The sequence below is a fragment of the Hyla sarda genome, chromosome 4, assembly GCF_029499605.1.
Source record: "Hyla sarda isolate aHylSar1 chromosome 4, aHylSar1.hap1, whole genome shotgun sequence".
Lineage (NCBI taxonomy): Eukaryota > Metazoa > Chordata > Amphibia > Anura > Hylidae > Hyla > Hyla sarda.
Genome location: NC_079192.1, coordinates 9,599,610 through 9,617,272, shown reverse-complemented (window position 1 = coordinate 9,617,272; position 17,663 = coordinate 9,599,610). Strand labels below are relative to the sequence as shown.

The window sequence follows — 17,663 nt, the reverse complement described above, 5'->3', positions numbered from 1 at the left end:
GATAACTTTATGGCGATCTTCACTGCTCCATCTGACACAGCAGCAGCCGCTGCATGCCCTTGCCTGCTGCCGGTTCCTGGTCCCTGCCGCATCCACGGCCCCCTTACCTTCGCCGCCATCTTCCCCCGCTCTGCCCCGATATCCATGGGTGGGCAGAGCAGGGGAAATTAATTTTCACCCACCCCTGCCATGCGATTCGGCAGTCAGTCCTGATCGGCCAATTGCAGAGGATAGAAGGAGGTGGCTACCCTGCCACCTCACTCCTATCTTTCAGGATGGTAGGAGATGTGTCTGACATCTCCGATCATCCTTATTTTCCGGGCAATCGGGTCATCAGAGACCCAATGAGCCCCTGGTGCCTGCTGCGGTGGGGACTAAAGATCCCACAGGTGTACAGGTACACCCTTGGTCCTTAAGTACCTGTACGCCCTTCGTTCCCAAGATTTACAATTTGCTAAGTATTTGGAAATCAACTAAAAAATAAAATTAAAAGACTGTTTATCCAGGTATTGATCTAGAGTAGTGATGTCGCGAACATAAAATTTTCGGTTCGCGAACCGCGAACGTCTGCAAAAGTTCGCAAACCGGCGAACCGGGTGAACTGCCATTGACTTCAATGGGCAGGCAAATTTTAAAACCCACAGGGACTCTTTCTGGCCACAATAGGGATTTAAAAGTTGTTTCAAGGGGACTAACACCTGGACTGTGGCGTGCCGGAGGGGGGTCCATGGCAAAACTCCCATGGAAAATTACATAGTTGATGCAGAGTCTGGTTTTAAGCCATAAAGGGCATAAATCATCTATTATTCCTAAATTGTTTGGAATAACATGCTTTAGGCAGCACATAGTTAGATTCCCCCCTTTAGACAGCACATAGATTCCCCCATATTAGGCAGCACATAGTTAGAGCCTCCCTTTAGGCAGCACATAGTTAGATTCCCACTTTAAGCAGCACATAGATTCCCCCATGCTAGGCAGCACATAAGATTCCCCCATATTAGGCAGCACATAGTTAGAGCCCCCCTTGAGGCAGCACATAGTGGGATTTGAACACAAGGCCCCAGTGCTGCAAGGCAGCAGCGCTAACCTCTGAGGCACCATGCTGCCCTTAGCATACATCTAATATGCACAGTTGCAAAAATGGACAGAGATGTCAGCAGAGAGTACCTGAAAAATAAGGCATGTACGCATGGATGAAAAATTTGGTATTGTCGCAGCTGTAGCAGCGCCATAAAAATTGCAGCACCATAACAAGTGCAGCAGAGGCCAGAAAAATTAGGCATGTAGACCTGGCTGGAAATTTGGTGTTGTCGCAGCCGCTGCTGTAGCAGCAGCCTGAAAAATTTCTGTTTGTTACACCAGGCAGAAAGTGCCCTAAAACATTGCGGCTTGAACCCTAGTTGGTGGCGGATAAGTCACGCAAGTCATCCGGCATTCAGAGTTCAAATACAGCAGTGTGTGGACCATTTTTAGCCCAAGGAAGCTCATCTGATCAGGCCTTGTTCAGTCAAATGTATCGCCCAGTGTCAGTCCCTTCAGGATCCATCCCTCATTCATCTTAAGAAAGGTGAGGTAATCCAGACTTTGTTGACCAAGGCGACTTCTCTTCTCAGTGACAATACCTCCTGCTGCACTGAAGGTCCTTTCTGACAGGACACTTGAAGCGGGACAGGCCAGAAGTTTGAGCGCAAATTGGGATAGCTCAGGCCACAGGTCAAGCTGGCACACCCAGTAGTCAATGGGTTCATCGCTCCTCAGAGTGTCTATATCTGCGGTTAAGGCCAGGTAGTCTGCTACCTGTCAGTCAAGTTGTTCTCTGATGGTGGACCCCGAAGGGCTGTGGCGATGCGTAGGACTTAAAAAGCTCTGCTTCCTGTCCTTGCCGGCGTGTTCGTGGGAGGAGGAGGAGGATTACTTTCACCTCTTCCCCTGTTAGATCCCTGTTGTGCTGTGACATGACCCTTATACGCTGTGTACAGCATACTTCTTAATTTATTTTGGACCTGCTGAATCCTTTCTGCCTTGCTGTTATGCGGTAACATGTCAGGCACGTTATGGTTATACCGGGGGTGTAGTAGCGTGGACACCCAGTACAGGTCGTTCTCCTTCTTCCTTTTTATACGAGGGTCCTTCAACAGGCACGACAGCATGAAAGACCCCATTTGCACAAGGATGGATGCCGAGCTACTCATGTCCCGTTCCTCGTCCTCAGCGATGTCAGGGAAGGTATAATCTTCTTCCCCCCAGCCACGTACAACACCAAAGAAACCAGATAGGTGACAAGGAGCACCCTGGGATGCCTGCTGTGGTTGGTTTCCTCCTCCTCTTCAAAGCCACATTCCTCTGTTTCTGGTGGTGATGGTGTCCACAACTCTTCCTCTTCACGCTCATCTACTGCCTGATCCAGCACTCTTCGCAGGGCACGCTCCAGAAAGAAAACAAACGGTATGATGTCGCTGATGGTGCCTTCGGTGCGACTGACCAGGTTTGTCACCTCCTCAAAAGGACGCATGAGCCTACAGGCATTGCGCATGAGCCTCCAGTAATGTGGCAAAAAAATTCCCAGCTCCGCAGATGATGTCCTAGCACCCCAGTCATACAAATATTCGTTGACGGCTTTTTCTTATTGGAGCAGGTGGTCGAACATTAGGAGTGTTGAATTCCAACGTGTCGGGCTGTCGCAAATCAAGCACCTCACTGGCATGTTGTTTCGCCGCTGGATATTTGACAAGTGCACCATGGCCGTGTAGGAACGCCTGAAATGGCCACACACCTTCCTGGACTGCTTCAGGACATTCTGTAAGCCTGGGTACTTATGCACAAAGCATTGTACAATCAGATTACAAACATGTGCCATGCACGGCACATGTGTCAACTTGCCTAACCTCAATGCTACCAACAAATTTGTTCCGTTGTTACAAACCACCTTGCCAATCTCCAGTTGGTGCAGAGTCAGCCACTGGTCCACCTGTGCGTTCAGGGCCGACAGGAGCGCTGGTGCGGTGTTACTCTCCGCTTTGAGGCAAGTCAACCCCAAGATGTCGTGACACTGCCGCATTCGGGATGTGGAATAGCACCTGGGGAGCTGGGGGGGGGGGGGTGCCGGTGATGTGGAGCAAGTCGTAGCAGTGGAAGAGGACTCGGCCGAGGATGTTATGGAAGAGGATGGAGTAGGAGTAGTAGAGGAAGTGGCAGCAGGCCTGCCTGCAAGTTGTGGTGGTGTCACCAACTCCGCTGCAGAGCCACGCATTCCATGCTTGGCAGCCATCACCAGGTTTACCCAATGAGCAGTGTAGGCGATATACCTGCCCTGACCATGCTTTGCAGACCCCGGTATCAGTGGTCAGATGGACCCTTGCCCCTACACTGTGTGCCAGACATGCCATAATTTCCTTTTGCACAATGGAGTAAAGGTTGGGGATTGCCTTTTGTGCAAAAAAATTGCGTCCGGGTACCTTCCCCTGCGGTGTCCCAACGGCTTTTTTAAAGGCCTCAGACTCCACCAGCTTGTATGGCAAAAGCTGGTGGGCTAGCAGTTCCGACAAGCCAGCTGTCAGACGCCGGTCTAGGGGGGGACTTTGAGACATTGTCTTCTTGCACTCAAACATCTCCTTGACAGACACCTGACTGTGGGCAGATGAACAGGAACTGCTCAAGGCGAGAGACGGAGAGGCGGATGGTTGAGAGGGGGAAAGGAGGGCAGCAGTGGTTGACCTAGTTGAAGATGCTGGACCAGGAGGAGGATGGCGGCTTTGACTTTGTGTGCTGCTTGTACTGACGTGTTGATCCCATAGGCGTTTGTGATGTGACATCATGTGCCTTCGCAAAGCAGTTGTGCCCAGGTGGGTGTTGGACTTCCCACGACTCAGTTTCTTCTGGCACAGGTTGCAAATGGCCTCGCTGTTGTCAGAGGCAGACACACAAAAAAGTGCCACACTGCTGAGCTCTGCAATGAAGGCATTCTGGTGGTGGCAACAGCATGCGTTGATTGGCGTCCCGTCTGGCTGACCCCGGGGGCCGATGCATGCTGTCTGACTGTGCCACTAGATCCTTGCGACGACTTCCCCCTGCTTCCAACTCGTCTCCTCCTCCTCTCTGTCTCCCCATCTGAACTTTCCCCCTGTTCTTCTCTTCTAGCGGGCACCCACGTGGCATCCACGGACACATCGTCATCATCAACACCTTCACCGCTGTCTGACACCTCAAGAAAGGAAGCAGCAGTGGGTACAACATCATCATCACACTGTACGTCCATGTGTGTAATGCTGCCTGACTGAGACATATCCCTGTTAACTACATCCTCTGACAATAATGGTTGCGCATCACTCATGTCTTCAAACTGATGTGTAAATAACTCCTCTGACGGATCAAGTAAAGCTGCTGTGGTGCTAGTGTTTGGTGGTGGAGGCAGGCGGGCAAGTGGTAGCATGAGAGGTGCCCGAAGCTAAGCTAGAGGAGGAGAAGGACGGTGCGTCAAGGTTCCGAGCGGAAGCTTTACTAGTAGATTGGGTGTCTTGCCAGTCAAATAAGTTCTCAGAACTTTGGGGGTTCAGGGTACGTGGCCTCTGAACACTGGCCATTCTAGGGTCAAAGGGAATCCCAGCACCACGATGGCCCCTGCGGGGTGGCCTTCCTCTGCCTGTAATTTTTTGGGTTAAATTTACACAAGTGTCACACCTAATGTGATTTGCACTAGGGTGACACAATTTGCCCTGCAGGCAGGAAAAATGGCAACTGTGATGTGAACTAACAGTGACGGATGATTTTATTTAGCAGCCAAAAAGGTATTTTTTTTTATTTGCGCAACTGTCACACCTAATGTGATTTGCACTAGGGTGACACAATTTGCCCTGCAGGCAGGAAAAATGGCAACTGTGATGTGAACTAACAGTGACAACTGATTTTATTTAACAGCCAAAAAAGGTATTTTTTTTTTACACAACTGTCACACCAAATGGGATTTGCACTAGTGTGACAATGAGCAAAAAAACTTGCCAGTGGAGTTCCCCTTTTATGCAGTGGTCCCCAACCAGGGTACGTACAGCTTTTACAAAATGCACGGACTGATATCTTTCAGCCCTTTGAATACTGTAGTAGTTAGTTGCTTGAAGGAACGTAAGTTTGATTCTGGAGTACCCCTTTTAACCAACGGTTCCCTCCCAACCAGGGTGCCTCCAGCTGTTGCAAAACACACGGACTGATATATTTCAGCCCTTTGAATACTGTAGTAGTTAGTTGCTTTAAAGAAAAAAAGCTTGCCAGTGGAGTTCCCCTTTTAAGCAGTGGTCCCCAACCAGGGTACCTACAGCTTTTGCAAAACACACGGACTGATATATTTCAGCCCTTTGAATACTGTAGTAGTTAGTTGCTTGAAGGAACGTAAGTTTGATTCTGGAGTACTCCTTTTAACCAACGGTTACCTCCCAACCAGGACTGATATCTTTCAGCCCTAAAAATGGCTTTTTTGGGTGCTGTCCTTAAAGCAGATGTTACACTAGTGCTTTAGGAGTAAACTGGACCCTGAATACACCACCTAGCAGCAACCTAGCTATCACTTTCCCTAAACAGCAGGAGCAACTTCTCTGTCCCTCCACTTCCTAAGCCTGCAGCATGCTGAATGAGGCTAAAATGGCGTCCGTGCAAGAGGTAGGAGGGTCTGGAAGGGAGGGACTGATGCTGATTGGCTGTAATGTGTCTGCTGACTCTGACTCACAGGGTCAAAGTTTACTGCAATGTTAAAGTATAGGGGGCGGATCGAACTTCACATATCTTCGCCCGGCGATGCGAACGCGAACATGCAAAATTCCCCGGAAACTGTTCGCCGCCGAACAATTCGCGACATCTCTAATCTAGAGTGGTGAAAAGAACAGGAACAAGTTATTTTAAATATCAACTAGGCCCCCGCTTACCTAACTGGTGATGGTCAGGTAGATTCCACAGGCTTTTCAGCAAAATATTCAACAAATTTGGCAACAATCTGTGCATTCCAAGGGGAGCAATGACTGCCTACTTTATCAAATGTGGCCCCTGATTTATACAGACCTGATCACTACAAATCAGGACATGATCTTAATTGTGCCTTTCCAGACAACACCAGTCTGTGATGCTGCTAAGGTAATTCTTGTATCTTAAGTGGTGTTGGTATTGCTGAATTGTTCCAACCCACCTCCCTACTGAAACTATTGATACAGTGGGGCAAAAAAGTATTTAGTCAGCCACCAATTGAGCAAGTTCTCGCACTTAAAAAGATGAGATGTAATTTTCATCATAGGTATTCCGCAACTATGAGAAACAGAATGAGAAAAAAAATCCACAAAATCACATTGTCTGATTTTTAAAGAATTTATTTGCAAATGATGGTGGGAAATAAGTATTTGGTCAATAACAAAAGTTCATCTCAATACTTTGTTACACACCCTTTGTTGGCAATGACAGAGGTCAAACATTTTCAGTAAGTGTTCACAAGGTTTTCACACACTGTTGCTGGTATTTTGGCCCATTCCTCCATGCAGATCTCCTCTAGAGCAGTGATGTTTTGGGGTTGTCGCTGGGCAACACGGACTTTCAACTCCCTTCAAAGGTTTTCTATGGGGTTGAGATCTGGAGATTGACTAGGCCACTCCAGGACCTTGAAATGCTTCTTATGAAGCCAATCCTTCGTTGCCCGGGTGGCATGTTTGGGATCATTGTCATGCTGAAAGACCCAGCCACGTTTCATCTTTAATGCCCTTGCTGATGGAAAGAGGTTTTCACTCAAAATCCTACGATACATGGCCCCATTCATTCTTTCCTTTGCATAGATCAGTTGTCCTGGTCCCTTTGCAGAAAAACAGCCCCAAAGCCTGATGTTTCCACCTCCATTCTTCACAGTAGGTATGGTGTCCTTTGGATGCAACTCAGCATTCTTTCTCCTCCAAACACGATGAGTTGAGTTTTTACCAAAAAGTTCTACTTTGGTATTATCTGACTACATGACATTCTTCCAATCCTCTTCTGGATCATCCTAATGCTCTGTAGCAAAATTCAGACAGGCCCGGACATGTACTGGCTTAAGCAGGGGGACGCATCATGCACTGCATTTGAGTCCCTGGCGGTGTAGTGTGTTACTGACGTTAGCCTTTGTTACTTTGGTCCCAGCTCTCTGCAGGTCATTCACTAGGTCCCCCCGTGTGGTTCTGGGATTTTTTCTCTTCATTCTTGTGATCATTATGAAACAACGGGGTGAGATCATGGGTGGAACCCCAGATCGAGGGAGATTATCAGTTATCTTGTATGTCTTCCATTTTTTAATAATTGCTCCCACAGTTGATTTCTTCACACCAAGCTGCTTGCCTATTGCAGATTCAGTCTTCCCAGCCTGGTGCAGGTCTATAATTTTGTTTCTGGTGTCGACATCTCTTTGGTCTTGGCCATTGTGGAGTTTGGAGTGTGACTGTTTGAGGTTGTGGACAGGTGTCTTTTATACTGATAACAAGTTCAAACAGGCGCCATTAATACAGGTAACGAGTGGAGGACAGAGGAGACTTTTAAAGAAGTTACAGGTCTGTAAGAGCCAGACATTTTGCATGTTTGTAGGTGACCAAATACTTATTTTCCACCATAATTTGCAAATAAATTCTTTAACCCATTAAGGACCATGGGCGTATGGGTATGCCCTGATGCCCTGGTACTTAAAGACCAAGGGCGTACATGTACGCCTGTGGGAATTTCAGTCACCGCCGCGCGCCGGAGGAGAACCGGACCGGGGTGACTGCTAATATCGATCAGGGGGGTTATCAGACAAATTACGGTGAATAAATCACCAGCGATTTGCAATGATTCTGGGTCATACATGTCTATGGTCACCCGGTGACCGAGAATAGAAGGGGGATCGGGGTTGTCCAAGAAACCCAAGATCCCCCTGAAGGGATAGGAGTGAGGTGGCAGGGGTGCCATCCCTCCTATCCCTGCTACTGGTCATCAATAAGCGATGACCAATAGCAGATCGGGGGCAGGGGGGTTAACTTTCAGTTTCCCCGTTCTGCCAACCCACAAGAAGCGGGGCAGAACTGGGAAACTGATAAGGACCGGCGCCGAAGTCCACTTACCCATCGGCGGTGGTAGCAGGCAGTGATCAGCGGTGGTGATCGGCGGCAGAAGAGGACAGCGATGCGGCTCCCTGGATCCTACGGAAGCCGGTGAGTTGCCTAACAACATCTGGAGGGCTACAGTTTGAGACCACTATACAGTTTGCTTTTTGCTGTTTGGGCATGCTGGGATTTGCAGTTTTACAACAGCTGGAGGGCTATAGTTTGGAGATCACTGTGCACTGTAGCCCTCCAGATGTTACAAAACTGCAAATTCCAGCATGCCCAAACAGCAAACAGCTGTCTCCGCATGCTGGGAGTTGTTGTTGCGTACCTCCAGCTGTTGCATAACTACATCTCTCAGCATGCTCTTCAGCGATCAGTACATGCTGGGAGTTGTAGTTTTGCAACAGCTGGAGGCACACTGGTTGGAAAACACTGAGTTAGGTAACAGAACCTAACTGAAGGTTTTCCAACCAGTGTGCATCCAGCTGTTGCAAAAGTACAACTTCCAGCATTCACGGTTTGTCAGTACATGCTGGGAGTTGTAGTTTTGAAACAGCTGGAGGTTTGCCCCCCATGTGAATGTACAGGGTACAGGGTACATTCACACGGGCAGGTTTACAGTGAGTTTCCTGCTTCAAGTTTGGGCTGCGGCAAATTTTTCGCCGCAGCGCAAACTCCTAGCGGGAAACTCACTGTAAACCTCTGCTAGTGTGAATATGCCCTAAAAACACTACACTACACTAACACAAAATCAAGAGTAAAACACTACATATACCCCCCCTTACACAGTCCCCCCAATAAAAATTAAAAACGTATCGTACGGCAGTGATTCCAAAATAGAGCCTCCAGCTGTTGCAAAACAACAACTCCCAGCATTTCCGGACAGACACTGATTGTCCAGGCATGCTGGGAATTTAGCAACAGCTGGAGGCACCCTGGGAATCACTGGCGTAGAATACCCCTATGTCCACCCCTATGCAATCCCTAATTTAGTCCTCAAATGCGCATGGAGCTCTCTCACTTCGGAGCCCTGTCGTATTTCAAGGAAACAGTTTAGGGCCACATATCGGGAGAAATTGCACTACAAATTTTGGGGAGCTTTTTCTCCTTTTACCCCTTATGAAAAGGAAAAGTTGGGGGCTACACCAGCATATTAGTGTAAAAAAAATTGTAACGCAATATCTCCTGAGTACGGAAATACCCCATATGTGGGCGTAAAATGCTCTGCGGGCGCACAACAAGGCTCAGGAGTGAAAGCGCACTATGTACATGTAACACGGCTTCCCTGGAGCGCTCGCGGCGTTTGGCTTGTAGCAGCGCTCCGGTCACTGTCCCTGACCGGGAGCGCTGTCCCCCTGCCTGCGCGGGGATGCGATCCGCGTGGCGGGCTGTCCCCTCCCGCGGGTCGCATCCCAAGTCACTTGCCAGTCGGGTCCTGCTGTGTCTTCCTCCCGGCGCACGCGGCCACGCTCTCTAGGGCGCACGCACGCCGGCTCACTGAAATTTAAAGGTCCAGTGCACCACTAATTGGTGCCTGACCCAATCAAGTTAAAATGCATAAATACTCACTTCCTCTTCCTCCCCTTGCCGGATCTTGTTGCCTTGTGCCCTGAGAAAGCGTTTTGTGTATTTGCCTAGCCTGTGTTTTTGACCTTCTGCCGTTGCCCCTGACTACGAACCATTGCTGCCTGCCCTAACCTTCAGTTACGTCTGACCTTGCCTTAGACTTGTCCTTTTGTACCACGCCTGTCTCAGCGCCCAGAGGGGTCGAGTCGCTACTGGGGGACATGACCTGGTAGTTACCGCCGCAGCAAATCCATCCCGCTTTGCGGCGGGCTCTGGTGAAGACCAGTAACTACTTAGAACCGATCCCCCAGTAAGACCCGCACCATCGCCTCTCTGGCACAGAGGATCCACCTCCAGTGTCCTCACCAGCCGCTAGTCCGGATCCTGACAGTACATTTGAGGCCTACATTGGTGATTTGCACAGGGGTGGCTGATTTTACAGCGGTTCTGACATAAACACAAAAAAATAAATGCCCACATGTGACCCTATTTTGGAAACTACACCCCTCATGGAACATAACAAGGGGAACAGTGAGCCTTAACACCCCACAGGTGTTTGACAAATTTTTGTTAAAGTTGGATGGGAAAATGAAAAAAAAATCACTAAAATGCTGGTTATCCTAAATTTTTCATTTTCACAAGGGAAAATAGGAAAAACGCTCCCCAAAATTTGTAACCCCATTTCTTCTGAGTAAGCACATACCCCATATGTGGATGTAAAGTGCTTTGCAGGCACATTACAATGCTCAGAAGAGAAGGAGCCCCATTGAGCTTTTGAAGAGAAAATGTGTCCGGAATTTAAGGCCACGTGTGTTTACAAAGCCCCCATAGTGCCAGAACAATGCACCCCCCCTCATGTGACCCGCTTTTGGAAACTACACTCCACACGTAATGTAATAAGGAGTACAGTGAGCATTTATGCCCCACAGGTGTTTGAGAGATTTTTGAAAGAGTGGTCCGTGAAAATCAAAAATTTTATTATTCATTTGTACAGCCCACTGTTCCAAAGATCTGTCAAACGCCAGTGGGGTGTAACTACTCACTGCACCCCTTATTAAATTCTGTGAGGGGTTTAGTTTCCCCCAATGGCGCTCCTTCTCTTCTGAGCATTGTAGTGCGCCAGCAGAGCACTTGAAGTCCACACATGGGGGTATTTCCACAAATTTTTGGGGTAATTTTCTCCTATTACCCCTTGTAAAAATGTAAAATTTTGTGAAAAACCTGCATGTACACATCCAACTTTAACAAAATGTTGTCAAACACCTGTAGGGTGTTAAGGCTCACTGTACCCCTTGTTACGTTCCTTTAGGGGTGTAGTTTCCAAAATAGTATGCCATGTGTTTTTTATTTTTTATTTTTTTTTGCTGTTCTGGCACTATAGGGGCTTCTTAAATGTGACATGCCCCCCAAAAACCATTTCAGCTAAATTTGCATTCCAAAAGCCAAATGTGACTCCTCTTCTGAGAATTGTAGTTCACCCGCAGAGCATTTTACGTCCTAACATGGGGTGTTTCCATACTCAGAAGAGATGGGGTTACCTCATTGTAAAAATTGTAAATTTGGGGGGGGGGGGGGGGGGAACTGCACTTTTTTTTCATTTACACATCCGACTATAATGAAAAGTCATCAAACACCTGTGGGGTGTTAATGCTCACTGTACCCCTTGTTACATGCCTTGAGGGTTGTAGTTTCCAAAATAGTATGCCATGTGGGGGGGTTTCTGCTGTTCTGGCACCATAGGGGCTTCCTAAATGTTACATGCTTCTCAAAAACCATTTCAGAAAAACTCACTCTCCAAAATACCATTGTGATTTTTATGGGCACACACTACAGTGAAACTTCAGGGCTTTGTAGTGCGCAACTAAACACAGTAATGCAGGAGACAGGTGCGTGTCTGAGGCCCACTGCTCTGTGCTTTGCTCAGCTTGCTTTCTATTGAATTTGTGAAGGTTAGTGATGAGCGGCAGGGGCCATATTAAAATTTGTGATATTTCCTGAATATATGGACGAATATTCGTCCTATGTTCGCGAAATTCGCATATTCGCTATGTTCGTTCCCTTTTTTTCCATGCGAAAATTCGTAATACAATTAGCATAGTGCGCATGCGCGATGATGTATTTCCCCTAAAAGGAGGGGGTGGATCAGTGTCCTCAGGAAGTGCCGATATTCTCGATTATTTGCATATTCGCATATACAAAATGTTCGCGCTCCACACCGCTCTCACACAGTAAATAATATTGGAGCCTTCTTTGGACCACAAGCTGGAAGCAGGGAGGGATGATCACTTTATTTTACACAGTACACATCTTTGTTGTGATGTGAACTGTGAAGAAAAAAAAACAAATATCATCATTATGAATATATATCGCTATATTCTAAATATTCGCAAAATAGATAAGTGTTGATATTCGCAGTAACAATTTGCATTTCGAATATTCGCGCTCAATATCAGTAGTGCCCAGAAGGGTTCTTCTGTGGTTTATGAACAGTTTGTTCTCCGGGATGGCAGTACATAGGGCTTTATTAGCCTCTTAACCCACCCCTGTGCTGTGTCCTACTGGCCTGGGAGCTGTATGTCACATAACGCAACAATGATTGGATTACCTGGGACCATGTGATCTTGCTGGTAGCTGCAAAGTATTCTGGGCTACCCTAACATCATCTCAGTGTTACTTCCTCATCATATCATGCATTCAGGTGCCAAAAACACCATGGGGGAAATTTATCAAGACCTGTCCAGAGGGAAAGTTGCCCAGTTGCCCATAGCAACCAATCAGATTGCTTCTTTCACTTTCAACAAGGCCGCTGCAAAATGAAAGAAGCAATCTGATTGGTTGCTATGGGCAACTGGGCAACTTTCCCTCTGGACAGGTTTTGAGAAATCTCCCCCCATATGTGAGCCGAGGCGGGCAAAGTGCGAAAGTTCTGCAAACCACCTTTTCCTCAAAGTTCTGAGTGAGACCTGGTTCGCCGAGCTCGGCTCGTTCATCTCTACTCCCAAGTGCTGGAGGATGACTCTTAGTGAGTAAAGGACTTGCTGTGTTTAGCAAAATGTTCTGTGTTCCTAAACACAGAATGTATAGAGCAATGTACACCCAAAATGATAGTAGATTCAAAAAATATATCAAATTACTTATTGTGACGATCCGTCTTGGGGATTAGCTCTGGGATCGTCCTTGACCATGCCACAGGATGCGTTTCTTCTCAATAAACCAGCAAACAAACGCTTATAATGCAAATCTGGCACCTTGCCAGTTTTATTAGACAGGTTGCAGGGTAAGAAATCAACAAAAAGCAGGAACAAAACAAAATCCTAGACCGTCTGGTCACTGACTAAACAGATCAGCTTGTCCTGACTAACAACCGCTGAGCTTCCCTCAGCCAGTTAAACATATGTCCCCCTGCAACCTTCTACTCACAATGTCACTCTCTTTGAGCCACTCAGCTCGGGCTGTGTACTCCTCAGCAGCCTCTGTCTCTTCCCTACAGCCCACATGCTGTCTCCTAGGAAGAGCCCCAACTATTCTGTCTTTTTTCCTTTTAAAACACACACTTTCCCTTCCTGATACCTCATTAATCAGGCCACAGGTGGAGCATTCTGCAGAGATAGCAAGGGAAATACACCCTTTCCTTGCCACACTGCCACACTATTTAACCCCTTAAGGACTCAGCCCATTTCATTTTTACGTTTTCGTTTTTTCCTCCTCGCCTTCAAAAAATCATAACTCTTTTATAGTTTCATCCACAGACTAGTATGAGGGCTTGTTTTTTGCGTGACCAGTTGTTCGTTGTAATGCCATCACTCATTTTACCATAAAATGTATGGCACAACCAAAAAAATACTATTTGTGTGGGGAAATGAAAAAGAAAAATGCCATTTTGCAAATTTTGGAAGGTTTTTTTTTTTCACGCCGAACAATTTACGGTAAAAATGATATGTGTTCTTTATTCTTTGGGTCAATACGATTAAAATTATACCCAGGATAACATATTTTTCTATTACTGTTGCGCTTAAAAAACAAAAACAAATTAGTACGTTTAAAATCCTTCTTTTTTGAAGACCTTTTCCATATAAACGGCGATATGAGGGCTCATTTTTTGCGCAGTGATCTGTTTTTTTTATTGATACCATATTTGCTTATATAAAACTTTTAATACATTTTTTATAAAAAAATTTTGGGAATAAAATGTTGTAAAAAAGCAGCTATTTTTTACGTTCACGTCGTTCACTGTACGGTGACATTAGCATTTTATTTTAATAGTTCGGATATTTACGCATGTGGTGATACCAAATATGTATATAAAATATTTTGTTTACACTTTTTGGGGGTGAAATAGGGAAAATGGGACAATTTACGTTTTTATTGGGGGAGGGGATTTTTCACATTTTTTTTTACTTTTTTTTTTTACTTTTTTTTTTACACTTTAATAATCCCTATAGGGGAATATTGATAGCAATCATTTGATTGCTTATACTGTTCAGTGCTATGCATAGGACATAGCACTGCTCAGTGTTTTCGGCTATCTTCTGCTCTGGTCTGCTCGATCGCAGACCAGAGCAGAAGACCCGTGGAATGCAGCGGAGGCAGGTGAGGGGACCACCTGCTGCCGTTCTGGATGATCGGATAGCCGTGGCACCGCGATGCTGCAGATGCCATGATCTGTATTGATCACGGCATCTAAGGGGTTAATGGCGGACATCTGCGCCATCGCGGATGTACGCCATTACCGGCGGGTCCCTGGCTGCTATCAGCAGCCGGGACCTGCCGCGCATGACCCAAGCATCACTCCGATATTCGCTGTCATGTATAGGATGTAAATGTACGTCTTGGTGCGTTAAGTAACAGCTCACCAGGACGTTCATTTACGTCCAGAGTCGTTAAGGGGTTAAACATATAGGCTACAGAGAAAAGTTAAAACCAGGAAATGACTGAACGGAAGAAAGAAACCCAACAACACCCTCCTATATAACTATGTGACACAAAGGGCAGAGAATAGTGATCACACTGTATCCCCCTAAAACCCCAAATTCATAAATTGCATAAATATTAAAATATTGTATTTTAGAATATAATTGTTAATTTCATATGTAATAAAGTGCAATAATGCCACAAATGTGTCTGCAATAGATCAGTGGACCAAACCCCCTCTCGTCTCTTTTTCGCCTCATAGTCTGTGCACTTTTCTGTTTGTTAATTGTTTTTTCTCCTATCATTGTGTGTGTGCATTGCTCTATTTGTGCTCAGGGCTTACATTCGAGCTTGTAGTGGCAAGTGCTGAATACACAACTATGCAAAACCATACATTGACTTACCAAGCGGCTTGCGTTGTTCCGTACCTGCGATTGCACCTTACATACAAACCTATTTACCTATATAAATAAAATTGACTGGCGAAGCGGTTGAGTTGTGCCCATAACCGCGTATGAGGGCACGCCTATAGAGGGCATACCCTATGGTGGATGAAAAGAATAAGGGAGGGTTGGGAGGGTACCTGCAAACCACGTACGCCCCGCCTGTGTGTTGCAAAGGCGTTTTATAGTGGTGCCTCCTGCAAGACCCTGCCTCTAAGTGCAGGGGTGTGTGGGAATTCATGCCCCCTCACACAAATTCAGCCCAAAAGGCTTCCTACTTGTGCTCAGAGCTTACATTCGAGCTTGTAGTGGCAAGCGCTGAATACACAACTATGCAAAACCATACATTGACTTACCAAGCGGCTTGCGTTGTTCCGTACCTGCGATTGCACCTTACATACAAACCTATGTACCTATATAAATAAAATTGACTGGCGAAGCGGTTGAGTTGTGCCCATAACCACGTATGAGGGCACGCCTATAGAGGGCAAAAAATCAAGAAGTAGGATTGATAACAACATCCCTAACCATAATAACCAACACCACAACTAGTCATGTCTATCTTCCCCTAAACTGTTCATGCTAGACTGAAGAAACCTAGAGAGTTGTGCCTGCCGGCTGGCGACCACCTAAGGCAGTATCTGACACTGAGAGAAGATGTTGGTGACGCCTACTGCATCCGGCCCAGCCCTGGAATGGGACCTGACTACGTGCTAGCTGATTCGTTCATATAGGCATGCTCACTGTGGTAATTGCAGAAAGGGGAACCGATAGAGCTTGTCGGGCATCACATGTCCTCCTGTCCCTGCTAAAGAGTAGCAAAAACTTCATTATTGTAGTGATATGAAGAGTTGACTGGACTGTACCATGAGCCATATCCTGACCTGCCAACATACCGTCCCGAATATGGTCTCAGGAGTGATGACCATTAGTGAACGATGGGCCTCCTCGTCCTGATCATGCCTGCAGACTCGACAGATACAGTAACAAATTAAGCCTAAGGACTACCATGCCTGCAGACAGGCATCAAAAGAACCACTGTGTCCGCAGACATGACCGACCTCTCCATGACTATTGAGCCTGCAGATTCTGACAGGTCTTGCATGCCCTTATGCCTGTGGATGTGGAAGGCCTCTATGTGACTGTTGTACCTGTAACCTGACAGGTCTTGCATACCCTCGTGCCTGTGGATGTGACAGGTCTTTGCATAACCGCTGTGCCTGGAAAGGCAGTCTGACTCGAACCTCGTACCTGTAGGCGTGACAGGTCTTTGAGTAACCCTCATGTCTGTGGAAGAGATAGCTGTTAGCGTGATGCTGACATGAGTGGACAAGACAGATTAATGCGTGAAATAACCGCCTATGAGTCGTGACATTGTAACTCTATGACCTGTGTTTAGGGAAATATTGACGAAGCCGTGAATCTCTTTGCAGGCGTGGCAGGTGGAGAAGGTATGCAACCCCTGGGTTAATTTTTTTTCCCCCCTCAGTAATGCGGGAGTGAATGGCAGCTGCATGCCTGACATAATGTACACATGGTGACGCGAGATGAGACTAAGTGTATGCTGTTGCGCTGAAGAAGAGTCAGAACAGCATACGCAGGGGCCCCCACTGAAGATGTGTCAGCCAGACGGTTGACCCACTGCTTAAGTGTATTGAGTCATGTTGCACTGAAGCAGAGTCAGGAACAACAGACTTCACCAGGACCCCGACTGAAACGAGTCCGACCTGAGGAACTTGGTGGGTGAGAGTACGCGCAAGGCTCTGAAGACGTGTCAGTAGCAGCGTCAGTGTGTGATGCGAGTAACTATGGTGAGCAACAAAGAGGTGAAAGTAACATGGATCATCGGGTATGTGTTGAGACGTACATGCATAAGAGTGTGCATACTTCCCTTCATTTATTTTTATTTTTATGCAGGAGTGAAAGGCAGCTGAGTGCCTGACATGATGTATGCATGGTGTTGTGAGATGAGACTAGGTTTATGCTGTTGCGCTGTAGAAGAGTCAGAACAGAATACGCAGGGGCCCCCACTGAAGACGTGTCAGCCAAACCCTTGACCCATTGCCTATATGTGTAGAGTCATATTGCACTGAAGCAGAGTCAGGAACAACAGACTTCACCAGGACTCCGACTGGAGCGAGTCCGACCTGGGAACTTGGTCGCCCGAGGCTCTGAAGACGTGTCAGTAGCAGCGTCGGTGTGTGAAACGAGTAACTGTGGTAAGCAAACAAGAGTGATGAAAGTGACATGGAACAGTGGGAACGTGTTTTAAAGTACATACGTAAGAGTGTACATGTTTTCCTTTTTTTTTTTTGTGTGTGTGTGATCTGAAGGAGTCTATAACCACGGTTGCTCGGCGCAACCCCCTGTAGGCATTTGAGGGCTACGCCCACCATCCATGTTTCGTGGTGTCGCAGCTCTGAAGAAGTGTCAGATTTAGCAACCACGCAGTGATGAGGAAACAACCACCTACGTGTTGTGATGTTGTATTCAGAAGACATGACAGTAACAAGGAATGAGAAGTGGGTCTCCCTGCAGGACGTGGCAGGGGGAGTGGGAGTACCCCACTTGTGTCGTGGTATGAAATGTGCAGAATGACGTGTCAGCAACAGCAATATGAAGCAAGCTGTTAGGACAAGTTAGGTAATTGGTGAGCGTATGGCAAGATACG

General features: G+C 46.8%; 1 protein-coding gene across 1 annotated transcript in view; it reads right to left on the bottom strand.

The window, feature by feature from the left end:
- Window positions 1-16,277, bottom strand: part of LOC130367234 (vitelline membrane outer layer protein 1 homolog) — a 63,127-nt gene extending 46,850 nt beyond the window's left edge. The window contains exons 1-2 of the mRNA XM_056569637.1: window positions 16,054-16,277; window positions 15,889-15,955 (exon numbers count right to left, since the gene is read on the bottom strand). Of these exons, the coding sequence (XP_056425612.1) occupies window positions 15,889-15,955; window positions 16,054-16,277 (291 nt within the window). The remainder of the gene's footprint in view (window positions 1-15,888; window positions 15,956-16,053) is intronic.
- Window positions 16,278-17,663: the final 1,386 nt, after the last annotated feature.